The sequence below is a fragment of the Electrophorus electricus genome, chromosome 2 (genome assembly GCF_041902795.1).
Source record: "Electrophorus electricus isolate QZ-2024a chromosome 2, ASM4190279v1, whole genome shotgun sequence".
NCBI lineage: Eukaryota > Metazoa > Chordata > Actinopteri > Gymnotiformes > Gymnotidae > Electrophorus > Electrophorus electricus.
In genome coordinates, this window is record NC_137498.1 from 23,615,888 (window position 1) to 23,639,705 (window position 23,818).

At 38.4% G+C, this 23,818-nt stretch overlaps 1 protein-coding gene across 1 annotated transcript in view; it reads left to right on the forward strand.

Annotated features, from left to right (window-relative positions):
- Positions 1-23,818, forward strand: part of disp1 (dispatched homolog 1 (Drosophila)) — a 42,039-nt gene that overhangs the window by 12,431 nt on the left and 5,790 nt on the right. Inside the window, exons 2-5 of the mRNA XM_027000668.3 lie at positions 11,369-11,730; positions 14,019-14,584; positions 22,543-22,572; positions 23,270-23,393. Of these exons, the coding sequence (XP_026856469.1) occupies positions 14,034-14,584; positions 22,543-22,572; positions 23,270-23,393 (705 nt within the window). The 5' untranslated portion in view covers positions 11,369-11,730; positions 14,019-14,033. The remainder of the gene's footprint in view (positions 1-11,368; positions 11,731-14,018; positions 14,585-22,542; positions 22,573-23,269; positions 23,394-23,818) is intronic.

Below are 23,818 nucleotides of genomic sequence, written 5' to 3' on the forward strand. Positions count from 1 at the left end.
TTAATAATTGACTGTTTGCGTTGACATTTTTAAAATAAAGCAATGCCTTGTTCAGCCATAATTTGTTCCAATAGACCCTCGGGGAAAAATTCTTTGCAGTTGTTTCGGTAACGCTAGCTAAGCTAAGTGGCTAGCTGTTAGCGTTAACTTTCCTAACATTAGCAAATTAGTTGGCTTGTTTGTCGAAATGGTGCTGGAGTACTTCACATCAAACCTTAATCCAGGTTGAGTATTAAGTTTATAATGTCAAATGAAATTATATAATATGAACATTATCCTGTACTTAGCTAAAAGAGAAAGAAGTCTATTATTAAACATCTCATCTTGAAGGACTGAAAATAGAAGCTATAGTTAAGCTGCTTTGCTAAGTTGCTAAGATATTTTTGTGATAGAGAAATGAGATACATTCCAACACATAGCTGATGAAAATGAAGGCACGTGTATTGATTTATGTCTAAGAGAACATGTTCTTTTCCTGAGCTGTGTTCACTAGGCATAAATGGCGAAGGGTGTGCCCTTAGAAATATGTTCTGGGTTTGGGCAGAGATACTATCCATCCTAAGGTCTCTATTGCGCATGCCCTGACTCCAATTATTACATATTGCACACATTGGTGGCCTCCAAAATTCACAATGCGCGTCCATCCATTCAGACGTACCATCTAGTATTTTCGTAAAATGGGAATTTATGGATGTGACGTTCTTAATCTGGGATATCCTCAGTTGAAAAATCTTGTATATTGTAAACTTAATCTGCAGTGATCCCTCATGTAATGTGCAAACCTATACGTCTACAAAACGGGTCACAACATTGGTGATAAATGTTGTGTAGTGTGAGCAGTATAGTGATTCCGGAGATTTCAAAACTTGTTTAGTTTGGGTAAAATTCAGTTTTTTATTATTATTTGTGCCAAAAGAAACTTCTAACAAATCTTATTGATATATTTCCCTTAATATCCTACCTTTTTGTAAGCACATTTGTGTGTTTATGAACTCTTGTTATCCATCATTTCCTGCTGTAGCTAAGTGTAACTGTGAAGCAACATGAAGATGAAACACTTGTGCACATGTTTTGTACAGAACATGTACACAAATGAGCTAAAAAATTTGCCATCCTTCATAAATTGTTGTAAGAAATATACCTTCATACAATGTTACACAAAAACCTCCACTATTATATCAGTGATGAAGTTTCCATAGGAGATGTGTTTGTATCCTGCCTGTTGGAAAACAACCAAAATTTATTTTTTCCCCCACAAAAAGTGAAGGTCATGGTTCAAGATGTAATCTTATTCTAATGGTCAGGGCTGGAGAAGTGGAGTAGTTAGTTGCACTTGGGGTCAACAGGTCTCCAAAACCACAATTAGATGCCAACTAACTATTTGGGAGGCATCTGGACTTTGCTTAACATCACGAACTTTGATCAAAATTATTCTTTAGTCAGATACTAGCTCATACGTTGAAGTGGATCTGTAATGTTATGAGGCTGTGATTCTTCCAGGTGTACTAGGAATCTAGTTAAGATGCATGGCATCATTGACTCTGTTGTACATCCAGGACATTTTAGATACAAAACTTTTGTATCTAAAAACCTCTGAGTTAGTAGGCTAAAATGGCTGGATTTTCCTGGAGGACAAAAATCCAAATCTTACAGTTGAATTTACACAAAAATATTTCATTGAACACACAGTCAAGCTTTTGCAGTGGCCATCCATAACCTAAACACCACTGAACACCCTGTGGGGGTGAGAAAAAGATGAGGGTTTGTTTTTCTTTGAATAACTATACCTTACAAAAAAAGTTAGATTTAGGTTAGATTTCTCTCAAATTTCAATGTGAGACCAAGCTTTAACATTATTAATTACATGTTTGATCAAGTTCTGACTACAATTTAATCTTGTGAAGAAACATTCCAGTTTCTTGGATTTGAAGAAACTGTAATAATCTTCACTTTTAGTGAAGAGCCTTCAAATTTTTCCCTTTGCAACATTACCAATGCTGGGTAGACCTGTGAGACACTCATGCTGCAGGAGCTGAGGTGGCTCAGACAGGGGCGACCATAAGACTGAGGGCACCATTTGAAAATCCCAGGGGGCATGTCACACTAGCCCTTCCCCTTCTCTCTCAGTTAGAGTTCATGACACTTTTTTTTTTTTTTTTTTTTTTTTCAAAAGGAGCATTTTCATGAGCATTTTTGTTCTTGGTGTTTTTAAGAAAAATGTTTAAACCAAAGGTTGAAATTTAATCCAAAGGAGCTTTTAATTTTCACATATTTTGACAAGTTTTACAAAATTAATTATCTCTCTCTTATATATTAGATTCAACACATACTCAGCTACTGACACAGTCAAATTCCCATTCAGTAACAAAAAGCTTAAGTAACTTGGTTATTGGATGCTTTGTTCATGTCAGAGGTCTGAGTTTGATTGAAGGTCACACTCCTTTCTTACAAGGTCACACTCCTTTTCCTATCTTTTAATTGAATTCATGTACCAGAACTAGGCTAGAGGAATTAGCCTGCAGAATGAATGGTGGGTCTAATATCCTGGTGTCGAAATATTGCTACAAGGGAACCAAACAGCTGTGTTGACCATCTAGTCACAAGCAGTTGATTATAAACAGCGACATTATGGAAGGCCCACATATCCAGAGTGGATACCCTTTGATCAGTTTCAGGTGTTAAACTTGATGATCGCCTCAGGAACAATATACAGCCCTCAGTTATAGGCTTAATGAGAGGTCTGAGACATTTATCTACTCTATGATACAGGTGCTGGTGTTGTTAATATATTTAAGACTTATGCTTAAAAGGTTTTACACATGTGCAGAGACACCCTGTGATATTGGAGGGTTGCCAACCCCCAAAATTAGTTTCATGTGAAGAGAAATAGCCACATCTACTCTTTGAAACACTGCTGTCTTAAAAAGGTTTATGACCAGGCACTAACTAGAGAAGGAGCAGTTCGGTGTCCAAGGGTAAGTTGCACTTTAGCCTAATTCTAGCGCAAGCACTTAAAAAAAGTGTAGGTCTACTACTATGAGGAGAGGTGTCTGAACAAATGGGTGTATTTTTATGAGTGAATTTCTTATTGGGAGAATTCTACATCCTAGAGTTTGGTGCCAGGAAGGAGAAATGTGTCCCTGACCTCTCATTACAAAAAGGGTTCCCTCATCCTTCCAGTCTAAAGCTGGGAAGAACAAATATTTAGCAGGCCTCATAACAAAGACTGACTGAGGGTTGAATGGAACACTAAGTGCATTTCATTCATGAATGCTTCAAAAGGAGAAGCATCCCAAACATTCAAAATTGCATACTTACAAAGATGCATATTTGAGATTTCCTGTCTTGAGTTCAGATTTGTCTGTTGTAGCTGGACTTTGTGTCCTGTCTGTTGTGACAGGATTTTTCATAAGATGTGTGTTGGAGGCTGCACTCAAACCCATTAAGCAGATTTTCTTTAGACTTCATTACTGTTTGAAAACCAACTAAATATCTTTATAGTACAGATTATTTACTTTCCCTGCTCCCTTCACATGGTATAACTCTCACTCAGTTGTCTGGAGCAATGTTTGTGCCTTTATGAATAGTACTTTCTGGACGTAACAAGAAATGCATCAGTTTTCTTTAATTGTTTCTTTCTTGCTTTGTTTGTATGTCTCTCTAGAAGTCCTTTTTAGCAATGGGGTCAAATGACAGACACGCATTGTTTAAAAACTGCATGGATACTTGAGCATATGTCTGCTATGTTATTCCTAATCAACTAATGAATGTAATTAGACAGCTCAAACAAAGGAATTTTATAGAGGTTTTATTAAACCTCTATAAAAATCTTCATAATTCACTACCATAATTACTCATTTAAATATCTAAAGTGTTTCCACATTAATATTTATTGAGGTGGGATGAATGGATGTCCACTACTGACCCCTTCAGTCCTCTTTGCTGAATAGCTGACTGAAAGCTGAGTGGGACATTGAGTGTGCCCTGCCTGACACTGGAGTTGGTCTCCAGTTAATGTTGGTCCTTTCACATTCTAGACCATATCATTGATATAAATGAAATGTGAATTTTTCTGCATTTCCTTTAAGATATTTACTTCTTTTTGATGTTTATAAGTATAAACATTATACATTTATATGTATCATCATAAAGTCTGCTGGAATTAGGCTGTTGTCATTCAGCAGGGCTGACATTAATAATGCCTCATCCTTTTAATGATTAATTGATAAGTCAGTCCCGATTCAGTTTCTGGGTGAGGCATATATTTGAAACTTTTACAGCCAAGTTTGAATGTTTAGAGATGCTAAGACTCATATGGAGCTAATATACAGTATCTGTGTCTGCTGAGTGTCTAAGCAGCAATCTCAGAATTTAAGTTAGATATTGATTTATTGATTTGAGTACTAAATACTGGAAAAGTTATTGCCAAAAAACTGCACACACCCTGTTAATTTTGTATGTCAAGATTTGTTAGTGTTGTGTAATTCCTACTGTACTTGGTTATGTTCAAGTCCTTATGTGTAGGCAATAGTGTTTATCACTGTGTCACATACAGCACCAGTATATTTTTGTGATATACTTGAGTGTGTGAAAAAAGTGAGGTTCTCTATGATATGATAGCTTGCTGCTACGATGTACAGTAATTTTGTAGTGCATATAAACAAGTCCTATGAGTCTGGCTGGTCTTGTACTCTAATATAATTTCTGAGAAAGAAACAGTGAAATGGTGAGCACACAAATGAAGGTGGATGTTTTGGGACATCTGAATTTCCTTCTCTGTATTGTTACCTATGTCTCATTTGCTCCTGGATCAGTATCACTTTCCTTCTGATATTTATTGTTGTAAGCTCTTAAAATATTGAGTAAGACATATTGACGTCAGCGCCCTTGAAAGAAAACCTCTTCACTTTTAAATTCTATCCCCCAACATATAATGCTCACATCTAAACACACACACACACACACACACACACACACACACACACACACACACACACACACACACACACACACACACACACACAACCTTCCCACCGCCTCAGAGACATTTATTAATGTGACAGACAGGAATGCACACATCCTCTTATTTATAGATCGCATTTGTCAAAGCACACGTTTATCATTCTGCCCAGTATAGGAGGGTGCTTTCGTTCTAATGTCTCATCCATCTGCTGGTACCATCACTGGTATAACACACGCCCTGACCAGACTCATCCTTTTTGGTTTGTATTTGCGTGCTAAAAAAACATGGAAAGGTTGAAAATTCCATCCCTCTCTTTGCAAGGAGAGTTTAAGTTGCATATGTACCATTACCAACCGCTTTCATTAGAAATGTCTACTTTGCTTCTAAACTCCCTGGACACTTTATTAGGTACACCAATATTCTAAATCCTTTTTTAAATGTAAAGAGTACCCCATTTGTTGCCTTGCATAGTGGGTCATCCATCCTCTAACCCATTTTCACTGGTCAATTTCTGGCAGACAGTTGTCAACATGATGGTGGTCAGTTCTTGACACAGCAGTGACACATGGAGTTGCTGTGGTATGTGTGGATCAGGAGCAGCAGTGTTGTTTATATTTCAGTGTCATGGTCGGGCTCAGAGGGATCTGCTGTCCAAAAGCCTTCAGCTAGCAGTGGTTCTGTGGTCACAAACAAACTGTAAAAAAAAAAAAAGCTGCGGCTAAACATGGCTAAACACTAAATATGGCTAAACACTATTGCATATGGCATATGCACATGGCACATGTACATTGCATCAGATGTGTTACAAGGTTTTAGAATTTCAAAATGTACACCCATTAGGAGTGTATACTATTTACATTCATATATAGAATTCATACAGTTTTGTTACAGATTACCAATTCAGTGTCATTTGATGGGTAAATATATCTATATGTGTCTGTTATTGGATAGAGCCTGAACTCTTACTAGCTATATCAGTTCTATTCGAACAAGTATAGTGTTTTAAGTAATGTACAAACACCCACTGGTTATTATTTCTTTTTTACTCAGCATTCTTGTGTGTGGTTGTGTTTTCTGTGGTTCATTGTCTTGGGCATAGATCCTGTCATTCCCTGCAGTGCCACCCTGTCAGTTCAAACCCTCCTTGTTTCTCTTGGCATTAGATGGGAAATGCCAGCTTTCCCATCCCAGCTTTTCCCCGTTTGCTCAGACAGTTCCTGCTAACATTCGTGACTCCCCACTGCACTCTTGCTTCCTGCTTTCTCCAACTTCAGTTGTACTGTATACACCTATGACTAACCTATGACTAGGTTATAACTGGGTTTAAACCATAAAAGATGGTGACCATCAAATCTGAACATATTGACTACTTAATAAAACTATTATGATTTTTGTTTAAAAGTTTTATATTCCATCCTTTGGAACTGTTAAGATTTCTGCATAAATGGCTCATCTGCCATTTATGGCTGATCTGCATAGTTATGATAATAATGACAATGAACTGTAAAAAATGCAAACAATATTATAGTTATCTTTATGTTCATATTGCACATTTATAATTTATTTTTAACAAAAATCTATTTATAAAATTTATTTATTTATTTTTGAATAGCCTTTAAATCATGCTGAAGTACTTGTTATTTTTATGTTTGGAAAATCTCTGTTATGCATTTACTCCTGTGTTTTAGATCATTCTCTCAGCCTCTTACACATTGTCAGATGACATGATATTTTGTTGTAGGATTTCTTAATATAACTTGGAAATGATAATGCTCCCTTTGCTCTGTTTTACAAACGGAATTAGGTTTTGATGTTGATGTTTCTGTAACTTCTGTTTTGTAACATGTTGGACATTCACAATGTTCAACCTTTTCTTATCAGTCCATAGAATATTTTCCAGTGGTCATTCAGATGTTCGGGTACTTTATCATTTCTTTGAAGATTGTGTGGTGGTGCTCTTGCCCTCTAAAAGTAAAAGGGAGAGTATTCATTGCAAATAATGTCTTAAATTAACTGTGGACTGATGGTGGTCCAAGTCTTAGATATACTTTTTTGTTACCCTTTCAGTCTTGTGTGCTTCAACTTTTATTCAGACATTCTCTGAAGTCTCTTCTGACTGGAATATTTTGAGCAAAATGACATTTTAGCAGGTAACAAAAATGGCATGTTTTTTAAAGAATGAACAAAAACATCTACATTTTCTAGGCAACTTCATTCATGATTTGGAATACCAGATTGCAATTTTACACTTGTCAAAAGGTCATTATCCTAGAAGTTCGCTATACTTTTCCCTATCTGTGACTTTCATTGTTTAAACAGCTTTTACAATTTACAATGTAATGCAGTCCATTAACTGTGTGTTTTTTGTCATTATTATAACTTGCATGAAGTTGCTTTACAATTCATAATGAAATTTAGATAATTTAGATAATTCTACAAACTGTTTCACAACTGTGTAAAGGGAAATTTATAATATTATCTTATTTATAATATTACCAGCATGTAAACTGCTGGTAATAGTTAGTAGACCTTAAATAGGATTGTGTAAAACATTTGCTTGTTTGGGGTTTAAATTGTGCTGGGATTGCTGTGTCTAACGTATTCACCTGTGCTGAGTGGCTTGTTATTGTTGATGGAATGCCAAGTACCCCTCTGGGTTCTGGCCATCAGCAAAGTGTTCTTAAAAGTTGTTGTAAAACTTTAATTACACAAGTCTTAGACATTAATTGTGTTTCATTAAAGTACCCCTTTACGATATGGCATTGGTTAACTGCCAACATAAAAGGGTATCTTAAAGTGACCTAAAATTGCTTTTTTTATGGCAGTCAGTCTTTCTCAGTCTGAGAAGCAAATACATTGTGCTCTACATGACTTAAGATGTATGTTTATATATTATTGCTTATACGCTAACAGATCCTGTAGCCAAACCGAGTTAAGCTAATGAAAGTGGCAAGCGAATCGCACGTTATTAGACTACGTCTGTAGGATATCCCCCCCGGCTGTATTCTTGTTCAGTTTTAAGCATGGAGAACAGCTGTTGGCATACTGTGCTCCATAGGGGACATGACATGGGCGAGATGCCAGGCCCTCTATCCCCAATCGTGGTCCTATTAGTGAAGGTCTGTTCATTAAAATTGGCCCTTTTGCCCCTCAGCCAAATGCACATGCATACACACAAAAGTCTGTTTCCTGGAGCTGCTGAGTGAGAAGGCACAGGGTGATGGGGTTTAGTTTGTGCTGACATGAAGAAAGAGTACAAGGAAAAACACAGCACCCCTTGGGGTCTTTTGGGGTAAATGGTGCTGTAAATTTTTAATATTTAATTTCACTTATTCTAATTGTTTTATGGAGTTTTCATGGTCCTCTCATGATCTAACGTGACAAGAATATAATATCTTGAAGGTTATTATTTTCTTTTTACTGTTTAGCAGTTTGTATTGATTCATCTTTAAAAAAACAAACAAATGTTAAAGAAATTGTTGAAGTATGTCCACAATTCAGACGTATAGTTTTCTTTTTGACATGAAGGTTAGTTTGTAGGTTAATCCATTTTAAGAAGTTATATGCTGATAATACCAAATTTAACAAAAATGCTATAATTGGCAGATTATATTAAACAGTGTTTCTTAAACATTTAATTGAATTTATGAAGGTAAATATTTGTATTTTTAATCCTGTAAGATTTCCTAATCGTTACTTGGGGAATATTAAGTTTTAAAAACTGTTATGTAGGCCTATGGACTGTGAGCAGATGAACGAAATGTTTTCACATTATCCTACTGATGTTTATTCTTGCCATCTTGTACACTGTAGCCTTGATTTGGAACAATTTTTGTTTCCCCTGCCTGTCCATCCTGCCTTGTAAACTCCATGGAGCCAGAGGCACCATGAAAAATGTAGCATGCACTCTACAAAAGTCTATAGGTCTGTGTATGAGGGACACGTTCCCTTTCTCAATCCTGCTCTGTCGCATGTATTCCCAGTCTGCTCCCAGCCACACCCCCTTTCCGTCCCCCCCCCCACACACCCCCCCCCCCCCGACTGCCACGCACAAGACGGGAAGAGGCTGAAATTCCTGGGCCCCCTTGCTGTTTGCTGAACTCCAGCCAGGCCTAAGATTGACTCTGGATGGCTAGCGTAGTATTTGGGCAGTTCCTCAAAGGCTGAGCTGAACTGTTGAACAAACGCTAAAACTGGGCTGAAAGATAGCCTCGCCCATATCTCCCTCTTTTCCAGCCCTCCCTAACTGGTCCGTCTGTCTGACTCTCTGTCTGAACCCTCTTTCTACCACTTAGGCGAGTCCAAGATCAAAAAGGATGTGCTTATGTCTGCTGGCTGCCACTGGTTGGAGGAACTTTTCCGAATATTACTGAACAGGGATTCTTTTTTTTCATGGTGGGAATTATTAACATGCACTGGTGCACCTCAAAGTATTTGTGCGGTATTGGATATTTCCATTTTCTGAATGAATCAACACTACAGGTTTTACCAGAGTTATCAGATGATAAATACGGTGCTAACTCCATGTTATCAGTGGAGTGATGCATAATTGTTTACGCCTCCCAGACCTACAAGCTGTTGGGCAACACCTGCAAGAAGAATGTTTCTTCATTAGGAAAGCTGACAATAGTTGCACATCTTGTGCTGGACCAACTGACATATATGATTTTGCACCAGAAATATTACCTTTACCTCTGCATTTTTATAGATTTCTCTTACTAGAATGATTAATTATTAACTATGAAGCATATACCAGCAGCATATGGTATAACAGGAACCATGTCCTGCATTTGTTTCTTAATCCTGCAAATATTGTAATAAAGTAGTTTTGAAGCCTGTTGAGCCTGATGTTCTGTCTAAAAATGGGGCTCTACTTTATAGCAAGGAAACTAGTAATCAGAGGTACTTGTGAGGCCGAGTGAATGAAAAGAGAAACCTCTTTTAATGACACAGAATGCCATTGGCATCTTTCTTTCCTTGTATGTCTTATTCTTTAACTTAATTGCCAATTAAATTGCCTCTGTAGTGCACTTGATTACTGTGTGTTAGGCTTTGTAGTTAACTGGACCACTATCACTGCTGAATCTCTCTGCACAGAGATTTGTGGAATTAGCATGGATAGCATGAATCAGCCGGGAGCTGTCTGACTTCAGCCCAGAGAGGTATTGCAGTGATTTGGTTACCCAGAGATTCTGAAAATGCAGATGGAAGCTACAGAGCAACATCATATGGAAAGATTATTTTTCCCCTCTCTCCCCTTTTACATATTGCTGGTTTCCTTCAAGACTCTTTGGGAACATGAGTAACCTGCTTCTTTTTGGCTCTAATATGAATCAGCAGATTATGAAATCCCCTTTCTCCCCTTTTAGTAACAAAACTTATGCTTGCTACTCACATTGTTCATTGGTTTACATTCTAGAAATCGACTTTCAGCATCTACAGACCTTTGGCAATATGGAAATCATTTTCCTTAACAGACACTTATTCCACATCACTGCTCTGCAGATCTCTGAAGGAGAACCACATCACCATTCTTCTGTAGTTCTCACCCCTTTGAAACTTTCCTTTGGTGCTGCTGGCTGACCCTGTCAGATGATGAACTGCAGGCGATCACTGCTTGGCATGGAGTGCTTTGATTAGGGCCTTCATCCACTGAAGCTTTGAAGTGCAGCCCATGAGCCCTAGGAGCTGCTTGTTAATTTAGAGAGGGCATCCTTCCTCCACCCTAATGGCCATTTTGCAGTGCCATGTTGGATTCAAGTTTGTGGCTGTTGACGTATGGCCTACTCTCAGGCCATTTATTAATGCTTGAAAATTCTTTATTTTTAAATAAAGCTGTTGTAGTTTCCATAAGATGCAGTGCAACATGCCAAACTGGAACTTACACAGTGCAACATCCATGTGTCCTGAAAGCCATATTTACATTGATGGCAATTATTGAAATATGAGAGCCCAATGAGACCACAGTATTGACCACAGTACATGTTGTTACTTAGTATGCAGGGCTGTTAGAGTGGAGAAAGTAAACAGAGAGATAATAAATTTCATATCACAATGTTGCTAAAATATATCATCTCAACCTATAATAATGCACTTTTTATTTTACCCAGTACATAAGGTTTTGAGAAGAAAATGTTGCAGCTATTGATCACTGGCAGCCTTTTTCAGTGCATATTTATTATTACCCTCTTTACAGGCACTACTTGGTTCTGTGGCATTTTTGTACAACCCATTATTAAAAGTAACTATAAAGGCAAGAAACCAACAGTTAGTAAAATGTTATAATCAGATTTGGACAAACGTGTCCAATGAAGTTTCTGAACATGTAACGTTTTTCGTATTGTCCCTTTTTATGACAACAGCTATACTGTCTTGTCTGTCTGTCTGTGTGTGTGTGTCGTACAGATAATCCTCCTTGGCTCTGGACCAGCTGGTGCCGCTCTATTCATGAACGGAAGTTTCTGACCACCATGGAAATATAGCTACTGTTGTCATCCAATCAAACTGCAGCGGCGAATTTCTCTCCAGTAGTATTTGGCTGGATCTCTTCACGTTGACGCTGGAAGACTCCGTACCATCGTCAGTCGGATAGTGGGCTTCCTAATGAAAGTCGGGGCTACGCTTCGTGCTGCAGTTTTTTCCTTTTTCGACTATTGCGGATGTGGATCTTATCGCGAAAGTGGCGGATATAGATACAGGCGGAGAAAATAAGGACAAACATTCCAACTGACGAAAACGTTGTCAACTTCTCGGCAGCACAGATCCAGGTAGAGATTACCAAGCGGTTTGACTCTTCATGGTCTTCGTTATTTCCAATAAATGTGGACAAACATTTTATATAATCTTTGTTTTCTAGCTAGACACTTAACCGCGATAGTCGCTCAGAAAACCGCTGTGGAAACGAGACTGGCGGAAGGAGAGTATTCGGAGGGTCTTTGCTTTAGGGGAGATGTTTGTGGCGCAAGTTTGCTCCTGGAGAGTAAATATGCTGGTACAACTCGAAGAGGGGGCTGTTGGAGATTTACGCTGTTTTGAATACTTGCTCCCGCTCTGGGCAACAGAGTTTGAGAGAAACGCACCCCCTAACCTAGCAAAACACTCTTTTGTTAAAATACTTTTATTATTCTTAAAACGCATACTAACCCATCGTCGGGCTGTTTGTCTTTTCACAAGCTATCTATATCTCACTTTTCGTTGTTGAATTAGTAGCTCTGTGTAGTATGAATGAAGTTCCACATGTTGGTCATAATATGGTGGCAAGTTGTGCGAGCCGGGTTAGCTATATTTCTTGGCATGGCATTTTATTCGGAGTGTCAAAGTGATGACCTCTCATAAGAGAACCAAATGGGCTGTACACAAGAATGTTCTGACGTCCGTTACTTGAGTTCGTTTTGCCGTGAACCTAGGCCTCCCATGGGGTACTTATTTTGTATGCCTGGGTTTCCAAAATTACTGTCTAGTTTTAATTAAAGGGATGTGGTTATAACTTTTGCCAAGGAGATGGCTACCCCACTAATCCTTTCAATATAGTGAAATTAAAATGAATATTGGTTTATCCAGCATTTGTGTTTCAGCAGGCCTGTTTATGTTCTGTCATAATCTGTTTTTATCTATTAAGTGTATTTAAATTTTTCCTATGCACCCTTCTTTACCTAGCTGCCATTTTGGAGAGGTGTTCTCTATATATTCCTGCTCTGTTGTCTTAATGCTTCTTTTTCCCAAAAACTATTTTTTTAAAGGTGCTTTTTTTTTTTTTTGATTTACAACCTTTCTTACTGCTTTTGCTTTGCAAGCTCTTATCAGTTTGGGATATTACTTCACAGGTTACATTCTTGGCACATTGTTTTTGTTCTGATCCAAGTATTTCTTGCACTTTAAGGACACTTTCTTAGCCACAACTGCTGGGTTAAAGTGTTTTTTAGAGGCACTTGCTATCCTTCAGCCCCATTTGTCTCAATAGCAATGCAGCAGCTGTCAATCTCAGGTTTCAGTTTTTGAGGGATGAGGCATCACATTATAGCATGGTCATATTCACAGTATGGCATATGTAACCCCCAACATTTAAAAAAACAAAGGTTCCTTATGGCAGTTCAGCTGTGAACACATCCAGTTTTGTTTGTATAAGGAGGTATTTTGGATGCTAGGTATACCGCATGCACGCAAGATGGTCAGCAGGGGAGGTCTGGTAACCTCTTTATCAAATAAAAGCTTTCATAAACTTGGTTCTTCTTTTAGATGGAGTCATGCATAAGTGCTTGAGTGCTGCTTTGCAAAGATGTGGAAAAGTTTGGGAGTTTTAATGATCTAGTCAGCTCTACTGGGACTACTACATTGACAAGCCTGTTGCAATTTCTGTTAGTCTGGGAATTGATCTGTCAGACAAGAATAAATATAAGATTTTCCTGGGTGTGTGCTACACTATGAAATGTTTAAATATTTCAACCTCCGTAGACAGAACGAATGTCCAACCTTAAAAACAAAAACATTCTAACATGTAAAGCATATCTTGACATTTAGATTTACATTTACATATTTTTAAAATCAAAAGTATTGCTGCCTAACATAACATTTGTTAATCATTAACTGTAATATGCATATCTGTCTGTCTATCGCTCTTCTATATATAATAAGATTTGATCTATGCTATGAACATTCTGACCAATTTTAGATGTTCTAAATGTATATGAATGTCAGTTTGGTGTGGGTTTTTTAAATACCCATACATCCCTAATAACTAATTTACCAAAACTAGTTTTTCTTCAGATAAAAAAAAAAAAAATGTAATACCCACCAAAACATTTATCATGAGCAATGTCATTTTTCCTTGTCAGATCAGTTGTCAGTATCAGTTTCAACGCCAGCAAGGGGCTACAATTCAACCATGTCATGCACTATACAGAGACCTTTCTGTTAGCTCAGTCTGAAACTGCTCCCAGTCCCTTCCACCACAGACCCTTTTTGTTTGTATTAACTTATGAACTGCTTCAACTTCAGGTTGTCTCCTGTCTATTAGAAGTTATGCATGGTTAAGATTTCTCCTCTCCTCTCTGTTCAGAGTGGCACAAACATCATGGCACTGAGTGAAGCTCCTACCGACCTTCTGCCACTCAGCAATGGTGGATGCCCACCAGGCACCATGGCTGCCCCTCTGTTCTCCACTGCCTATGATTTTGCTAGCTCTGCTGCGGACGCCGCTTTGGATGCAGATGTGGAGGGGGAACAGGGAACCACGCTCCCCACTACTGCATCTCTGCATCCCAAAGTGCCTCTGTCGAAGGTGCTGGTTGGAAACAACGGTGGTGTCAAGCAGAACGGCTCCCTCCACCCACCGTCTTCCTCCTCCTCCTCTTCATCCTTGGTGTCTTCGTCACACATCTCAGACTCTCCGAGGCTTGCCAAGCTGCTGGCCAGCTCTGTCCAGGCACCATGCTGTGCCCGCTGCCCTTTTCATGAGCCCGTGTGCTGCAGTGGGAACCAGCAGGACGGGGGCCTTTTCCAGGGGCCCCTGTCCTCGAGGGCCCACCATATGGGCTCCTGCTGTGTGCAAGGCACCACCAGTTTCTGCATGCAACATCGCTGGCAGGAGCACTTTCAGAACCAACCCAACATGGCCACACTAAGGTAATGGACCTCTGATTCAGAGAAACCACCCTGGTGGTCATTAAATAAAAAAAGATGGTGAAAGTACAAAATGATGCCATTTTAATGCTCAGCATGATTATGATGAAAGAAGCTACTAAATAAGAAAATACTAAACAAAAGTGGTTTAAAAAATGTTGTGCCAAATAGTATTCTCTACTGACATGGCAGAAATCTTGCCTTCACTCTTTGGGATATGAAAAACACATGCCCAAAGGCATAGCAAAGTCATGTTATAATAAGACTTCTCTTTGTGTATCTTCCATGCAGGCACATGCCATGTAGGCAGTTCTATTGCTGCTGCTGATGCTTGTCACCCCATGTGGCCTCTCAAGAGGCACAATGTATTATTGGCAGATTTATGAATCAAATCTGATTTGCTGTAACTCCTTTTGGTGTGAGTTTGGACCATTTCTGGGCACTTTATCTTAATAATTGAAAAAAATGTGCCTGTGTCAGTTTTGTCTCAAGGAGATGCTGTTTGGCTTGATTTTACCGGAGGATTGTGCTGATGGTCATGTCACATGTTCATCTCCCTCTTACTCAGTCATCCACTACTCTTTTTAGTTGATATGGCATGCGTATACTTGCCCATGTGCCTGGAAATTAGTCTTATTATGCAGGATGAGGAAAGAGAACACCCATTATGGCCTAGGTTTTAGATGTCAATTAATAGATAGGTTGTCCTTTCATTTATTTTAATTCTTTTGTTATTTATGGATGTTTTCAAGAATTGGAGATATGTGACACACACGTATTTGTTCAGAGCTTTACTAGCACACACTGATTATCCCAGTAGGACATGATTGACACCATCCAGACTAGGATAATGTTCTATAAGGATAAGAGGTCTGTAACATTCCCTGTCCTGCTTCATTGAGCAAGGTGGTCTCCATGTGCCACCTGTGGTTTCTTCTTGCCCTTTTGTGACCTCTCTTTTTGGTGCATTTTTAAATTTACAAACAATTTAGTCCATTGTAGAAAAGGGGAGAAAAAAATTCGAATTTTTATTCTGTTAAGTAAAGGTAATGAGAACATGCAACAAGCCTTCAGAGATGTCTCTGTGACAGCTGCAAGCCTTGACCCGCCAAGCCGCTGGTTTCAGGGTGTCGGGTTGATAGTTTTTGTGCGTTATCAGTAGCAACTGCTGTTCCTTTCTCAGGCTTCGGAGCTGGACTCCTTCGCCCTAACCCTTGGTCAGTTGCAGAGTAATCCCCATGCTTGGTTCGTCCTAGTAATCTGTGTAGATATTTTGATTAATCTTATTATTTGTATTATCTATAGGCTTTTCCTCTGTGGAGTGCTTTCATTACTCCCTTCAGTGTGATATGTCACATCACAATTATTTATTAAAGCTTCCCACTGTCATGTGCATCATGGTCCATTTGACCACTAAAAGATTTAGTGGTTAGACACGTATGCATGCATGTGGCAAAACGTCCCGTTTTTCTGGAAATACTGCATATGTTACTGAAATTATGATCTCTACATCTTTAACTATAGTACACTACATTTGCCCCTAAAATAGATACATAACTCTGGTGGAATTCCCCATTAATGGTTAATTAATGCATCAGCGATTTTCAGTTGCACCATTCCTTGTTCATGTTTAAACCCATCTCTCTTGGAGTGAGATATGGGCTTTTAGGGTGAAGCTGTGTTTTGAGGAAAGCAAGCTCCATGGTGGTGTTAGCTTTGAGCTCTTTGCCTTGGGTGGTTAAGGGATTAGCCATAAATGACAAAAGGTGTGTTTAAGCAGTGTACTGTAGACCACAGTGTGTTGATGATAACCTGCCCTAGTTTATCAGGTAGTGTGGTCTGAGAGGATGGGGCACATTCCGAGGAGGTGCCCACTGAAGATCAAAGACAACCTTATTCTATAAAAGCTGGATCAAAGACTCAGTCTGAACATCACTCTGGCATTACTTCAAACCTCACAAAGCTTGTGGTGTGGGTCTCTCTCTCTCTCTCTCTCACTGTCTGTGTCTGTCTGTGTGTGTGTGTGTGTGTGTGTGTGTGTGTGTGTCTGTATGGGGTTTTTTTTTGGGGGGGGGGGACTGCATTGAAAAACTGAGCGACTGCATTGATCTTGTATCAATCTCCTTAAATTTAGTTTTGTTTGTTTTAATAGCAGTATTGCCTCAGTATTCTTGCATTTGCATCTAAATTGTTTTAGCGATGGTTTTCATAATAAAACGTCCTTTCATTCTGTAGGTGGATTGAATTCGTCTGCCTACTTGGTACACCTAAAGTTGTCAAAGCATGTCAGTCACACTCACTTGCACATTTGTATAAAGGTCTGTGCACTGTATACCCTTTTGAAATTTAAATGATCTGATATGGTAAATAAGTATACTTGCTTTGCAAGCATCTATTATGTTACAGTGTAACCGATTTAAAATTTTAGACAAGTTCTTCCACATAGAACAGTTTTGTGATTTAAATGTCAATTCATATTTATTTACAATAGATGTCACAAAACAGCTTTACAAACATCTGATACCAAACCCCCAGTGAGCAAGCCAGGGGTGACAGAGGCAAGAAAATTGCCTTAGCGCACGAGGAAGAAATCCCATCGTCCTCTTGCCAACAACGGTCACAACAATATAGACAATAAGGAGCAGAATAAATAGTGAAAGAGAAAAATAAATAAATGAATGAGTAAATAAATAATACATTGAAAAAATAAGAATTTTAAATAATTTTTAAAATATTAAAAAAAAATTTTTTTTAAGTATTTTATAATCAATACGAAATTTTACTCGGAGCCAATGTAATGTAGCTAAGATAGGAGTGATATGATCAAATGTGATGCAATGGCAGCACTAGGTACTAATGTAGCTGCATTTTCTGTGGCTTTGGGCTTCCCTGATTTCTTCCTGAGTGGAACATGTCAGCAGTTGGTGTTTTTTCCCCTGTGGAAGCCACTCCTTTGTTTCCCATGTCACCCCCTCTTGCTCTCACCTGTCGCCTCTTGCTTCCCATCTTGCGCATTCATTTCCTTGCTTTCTTGTTTTTTTTCCATGTTCTTTCTCTCATATGCACATCCTGTTTCACCTTGTCAAGCCTCTTAAATCCTCATCCCCCACCCCCCTTCTCTGGGGAGCAGATGTGAACTTAGTCGCTTTCAGCACTTCATAAGCCACGTGTCTCAGAGACACCTGGGAAATGTAACAATGCTGTCTGGCAGAGCGCTTTGTGTCTGTGTCTGTGGTCAAGAACGCCAAAATGAGATTCTGTGACCTAACATAACCCAAAGAGTTGTGAAAGAGATGAAGTGTGAGCTAGTGTTTGTGTGAGGGTGTGTCAGTGCACATGCATGTGTGCAAACCATCCACATGATATATACAAATATCTACTAAATCAGGCCAAGAACAAATTCAAGCTTGATGGGATCGACCTGAAATTTCTACCAAAGTTAAGTGGAGTATTCTGAAGCAGCTATCAAGTTATGTATGCAAACAAAGTTCCTGACCCACCCTGGGTGTATTAAGTGTGTTTTGCCTGTCTAAACAGGCATGGTTTAACTATAATTAAGGTTCACTCTACAATTCCCTGTAACTAAGGTTCACTCTTACTTTCTTCCTTCTTTCTCCTTCTGTCCGAATCAGACTTTTTTCCTTCTATACATGACCCATATTTGTCATCATTCATTGCAAAGAGTGTTTTTCCTGGGAAGGCAGGTGACAGTTCATCAGCTGTGAGTGGGGTGAAAGCTCAAAAGGAATGATCTTCTTTTATTTTTTTATTTTATTTTATTTTATTATTATTTTTTTTAATAAAATAACTGTTGTGCACTTGTGATCAGTGAGAATAGTGTAGTGGCTCCAGCAGTGGTGGACCTGGGATGCAATCAACATTCTGTGGGTGCCTAGCAATATGATGTAAGCCATAAATCCAAGAAAAAAAGCCTGTTTGACTGTAGCAACTGCCTACTCCCTTCACTACATGTGAACTGGATCATTCTTGACCAGATTTAATTCATCAAGCATTATGATGCATTCAGGCTTTGGCGCATGTATCTGCTTTTGGTACAGAAAAGTAATTGGAGAAAACTCAAATCCCTGGTGTAAAAAAAATGCTTTGGCTTAATTTTGGTCACTACATAAAATGGTGGGGCCAGGAGGTAATAAAGACATCTCTTGGACAGCTTGTAACTATTTGCTAAGAGTGTTGAAATCTAGTCTGCATGCCTGGAATCCATATACTCCCATATTTCATGCCAAAGAATTTGGAGATGTCAGGTGGCCTCTAGACCACTGTGCACTTGTGGATTTAGCCTTCGCTTCCCATCTACTTGTAGTTCATGCACCAGGTAATTTGTGCCTGACGATTTGAAAACTATTTCTCTGGTCTGATTTAAAAGTTAAGCCTTTTTTTGTACATGTCATTAGCTAATTTCAGCATAAAGTCCCTGAAGTTTATTACTTAGAGACACATTGTTGTTATTGTTAAAAATTAAGGTTGGTTTAAGAGTCTGAATTGAGTATTAGGCTGAATTGAATATTAGTATAATACTGTTTTCTTTGGGGGGAAAAAAAATAAGCAAGAAGAAAAATCCCAGCATATTGAATTCCCCCGAAAGCTTCACCAGCTAAGTCTGTAATAAGTCACTTACAGTAATTGGTCCTTTGACCAATCTCCTTTATATCTCCTTTGAAGAGTAACATGTCTTTCCCAACGGATGGGAAAAATTTAAATGTCGCTTAGGTGAGAAAAGGGCCGATGAGTGTTTAGTATTGTCCTGTACTGTAGTTAAAGGTTACATGACTAATGGGTAGGGCGTTGTCTTGTGTGGACGCACACCCAACTTTTAAACTTGAGAGCAGCTAAGGATGCATCTCTTTAATCCTGCATGCATTAGATGGTCCAATATGAAAACACTTCTCATTTCCCATTTCTTAGCTCTCCATGTTGGTTGAGAACAATGGAAAAAAAAACATTGGTGCGTCAGCATGTTCTGAGAAGTGCACCTTTGCAGAATATCATAGCATATGTTTTGGTCATATTGTAGCCTCCATTTTAGATTTATTATGCTGAACAGCAAATGGTGTGTGCAAAAACTGTTCAAAAGAGTCCAACTGGAGTATTCAGTCAAGTTGATGCACCTTTTGACAGCTTTTCAAGAACATGCTTTCTCCTGAAAGCCCTATGGTTCTTTTGTATCTTGTTCTTTTCCAGCTCTGAATCCAAAGCCCATACATGGTGTGCAACTGACAACACAGACAAGCTATAAATCATCTGATAAATTTCCCTTCTAGCAATGCTGATTCAGCCGATAAGGCGAATCTGGTTCTCGTTATTTGTTATTGGTTAGAATAAGGGGAGCTTGTGTTTTTAGAAGGTTAATCACTGGCAGCATGTACTTTTGTCCTGATTACACCAAAAGGAACTTGTACTCCTTTCTTTTGCACTCCTAGTAAGACTTACCTTGTGCAGAATATGCAGATGTTGTAACAACATCTGGTCGTTGTATTAACGTGTCCGCTGCACTTTAAAAGGGATTTACAGCCTCCCCAGCAGTTACCCTGTGGTGAAAAATTCCTGCCAATGGCTTTTGTTCATCTGTGCCTCCCAATACCATGGCAACCACTAATTATGGCATTCCATGGATTCCCTTTAAAGATGAGAAGGATGGAAATTACAGGCACCTCTTTGGCCCTTGGCCTATATTGCTCCCATAACTTTGGAATATTCTACCAGGAGTGATGTGCCTAGTTGTCAAAATGGTGTCTGTGTCTGTGTCTGAAAGAGTGGCTGTCCTTGTAGCAAATGTTAAACATTCCACTAACTAAGTATAATGAAAGCATATGAGGAAACATTAACTCTCCTTCTTTCTCGCCATCTGTTTACATCTGTCTGCATCCCGGATGGCATATCTGATTCTCCGAAACTAACACTCACACCCGGTGAATTTGAGGTTTCTGTAGCTCAGAGACACACTGATGGAAAGTCCAGACTATCGTACAACAGCTGAGAGTTTTGTGTGACGTAGCGAAAAGCTTGGTCTTTCACTGCTCTTTACAGGAAACCATTTTACAGGAGTGGACTACTGTCTCTCTGGATGTCTCATCACTTACAACTAATGCACTTTGTGAATTCCATTTTGACAACATTTTAAGTTCTTGTTAAAGGGCTTTAAAAATGCTTGCATGACACATAATACATATGATGATACAATGAAACCTAATCGCTGTTTCACAAGTTTACTCGTGTGTGTGTGTGTGTGTGTGCATTTTTAGAAATTTACCCTGGCTTGAAGAAAATGAAAGTTTCAGTAATAATAATAATAGTACATGCCACAGGTCCTGCTGTGTACCTGTTGGTAAAGATTTAGATTTTATATTAAATGTCATGTTTTGTAAACAGTGATGCTATTGAATGGGGTGTGTACAAAATATCCATACGGATATTGTATATTGTGAATACACTCTTACTGATATGTGAATCAATACAGTCCTGGTGTTATTGTTATTTATATACATCTATTCCGCGTGAAAGTGATGCACTGAAGTTTGGTATTTAAAGTGTGTTATTTAGAACGTCCAGCGGATGGCACCTCAAAGAAAAATAACTGGTGGCTTTAGGAATACTCATTGAATTCATCCTGGCCAACCCATAGAAAAGCAGCTGCGGTCAGCCCCTTCAGTTTAAAGCTTATGTTTTGGTAAACATGGGTGCAAAAAATGTCTATTTATGTTATAATTGCAGGTATTTCAACATTTGCGAGTTCTAATAATATTCAGAGTTAAATGCTTATCCTGTTAACAGAAGTTATTCAGGAATTTAGTTTTTGTGTTCGTTTTGTTTTATAAACCTTTATTTTATTTTCTCTGTATTAATACTTTAAATTTACTCTCTATCGGTTGATTATCTGTCTTTAAAACAATTGTATAATGGACTGTTCAGGCATCTTACAATATGGGCATCACAATACAATATCATGAAATTACTGGAAATATTCAGCCCTACTATTAAATCAATCTTAACATGGCTGCATTCAGCTGACTGAGAAATGAGTATGATTTCTTTACTCCATCTAGCCCAGACACGCATGTGGGAATTTCTATCTTTAATGGTATTTAAATGCGATAACATGTTGCGATAACCTACTGCTATTTGTTGTTTCTGCTTTGGTTCTGTTCCTACTAGCTCGTATGCTTGTGCAGTTACTGCATGATCATGGAAGACCTTGCTTCAAAAATGCTTTTAAAAAGCTGATGGTAAAAAAGTGTTGCACATATGTGTGTCAATCTCTATTAGTCATTATAGTTTATATAGAAATGCAATGAGGCATCTTTGGTGTCTCTTGAGAATGTCAGACTGAAGAGATTAAGGGCGTTTTCATACTAGTGCTTTTTTCTGGACCCAGCTGTTTTTCAGGGTACTGATGTCTGGTCCTGCTGATATCTGTGGTCTAGGGATCACTTCTAGCAAGCTCTAGTGCAGGCTGCAGCAAGTGTGGAAGCTATCCGCTCCCAGCGCAATGTTTGGGGCTGTGTAATATTGGTACATTTTGTAACGTGAATGCTTCAACTTATCTTGCTAGGTCCCTTTTCAAATTTCATGCATTTTCTGAGCAAATAAATGCTTGCTGTCCAGACAGACTTTTTAAATCCATTTTACTCAGGTACATAAGTTTTGCACAGTACTGTAAAAATATATTTTACAGGAAAAAACATGTAAAAAAAAAAAAAAAAAAAACCCTCAAATGTCGGGGGGCAGTGGTTCAGTGGTTAAGCGAGTTGACTTGTACTTGGAAGGTTGCTGGTTCAGGCCCCACTACTGTTGGGCCCCTGAGCAAAGCCCTTAACCCTCAATTACTCAAGTTGTACTCAGTCATAATTGTAAGTCACTTTGGATAAAAGCGTCAGCTATATGCCAGAGATGATTGGCTGTTGGTGAAATAAAACTTAACAGCTCTCTCTCTTGTCCTGCAGCCCTGCGAGACCGTTTCGATTCCCTAAAAGGTAATCTCTTTCTATTGTTTCTTCTCTTTTCCCTGTACATAGTGTAACTCTTCCTTGTCACAACCAGACTATATCCACTCAATCACTCTTTGTGCTGATTGATTAATATGTCAAATTCTCCTTCTTTTAGCTGTTCTTTGCCATCGTCTTGGCTGTTGTCATTAGGGGCCCCATCTTCATCAGGCATTCACAATGACCTATTTAATAGCAATACATTGCACACTATGCAGTAAAGCGTTTAGTGAAGTGGAATGTAAATGGAGGTTGTAGTGAATTTTATTAGTACTTTCTCAGAATGTCATACTGCTCCTCTCATTTCCTTCAAATAGATGTGCAAATGACAATGGCATAATATTACAAATATAATCTCTCTACCTGACTTAGCATATGTATATAAATAGGGAGTAGTAATGAAGCTATTTGACTTCTGCATATAGCCTACAGTTAAATGTTTTTGAGATAATAAATAAAGGATGCAAGGGATGTAACTGTTTTTATATATATATATATAAAATATGAGAGAGAGATGACATAAGATAGATAGATAGATATATCTATCGATATATATAATAAATCCATTAAAAATATAAATTAAATGTATGCATTCATTTTTCCTTTGAATTTCCTAAATTCATCATTGTATGAAGTCATGGAGATATGAGAGATATGATTGTGCACCTCTTTTTGTGATTTGCAGTTATGCAGAGCTGATTGCAGACTGGCCTGTGGTTGTGCTTGGTGTATGTACAGTGCTCATTGTGGTATGTACTTTAGTAGGCATCCTAGTGCCAGATCTGCCAGACTTCTCTGATCCTTTACTGGTAAGACATGAGCATTAATATTTCCCTAATAAGACAACTGTATTTGTGAAGACTTTTATTTCTTTAAATACCTGAGAGGATGCCAGTAGTTCTATCCACCTTTTATCCTCAGTTCTGAGCTATTTTTTGTTGTAATGGCCTACTGTCGGATACAACAGCCACTAATTTATATGGATTTTAAAAAGCTCCAGGATGAACGTTTTGACAATTTCACATCTACTGCATCACCATTTCCATTTTTTTCTTTTTTCTTTCACTTACAGGAAATATATGTCTATACAACCTATAGATAAGTATTTCCTATTAGTAAACAGTTAACATATAGAAACTTGTTTTTGCCATGACTTTTGACAAGCCCTGTAGCTTCTATGCCCTGCTGTTAACTTAGAAACTGGAAATATTTTTGCTTCAAGATAAAATACGTG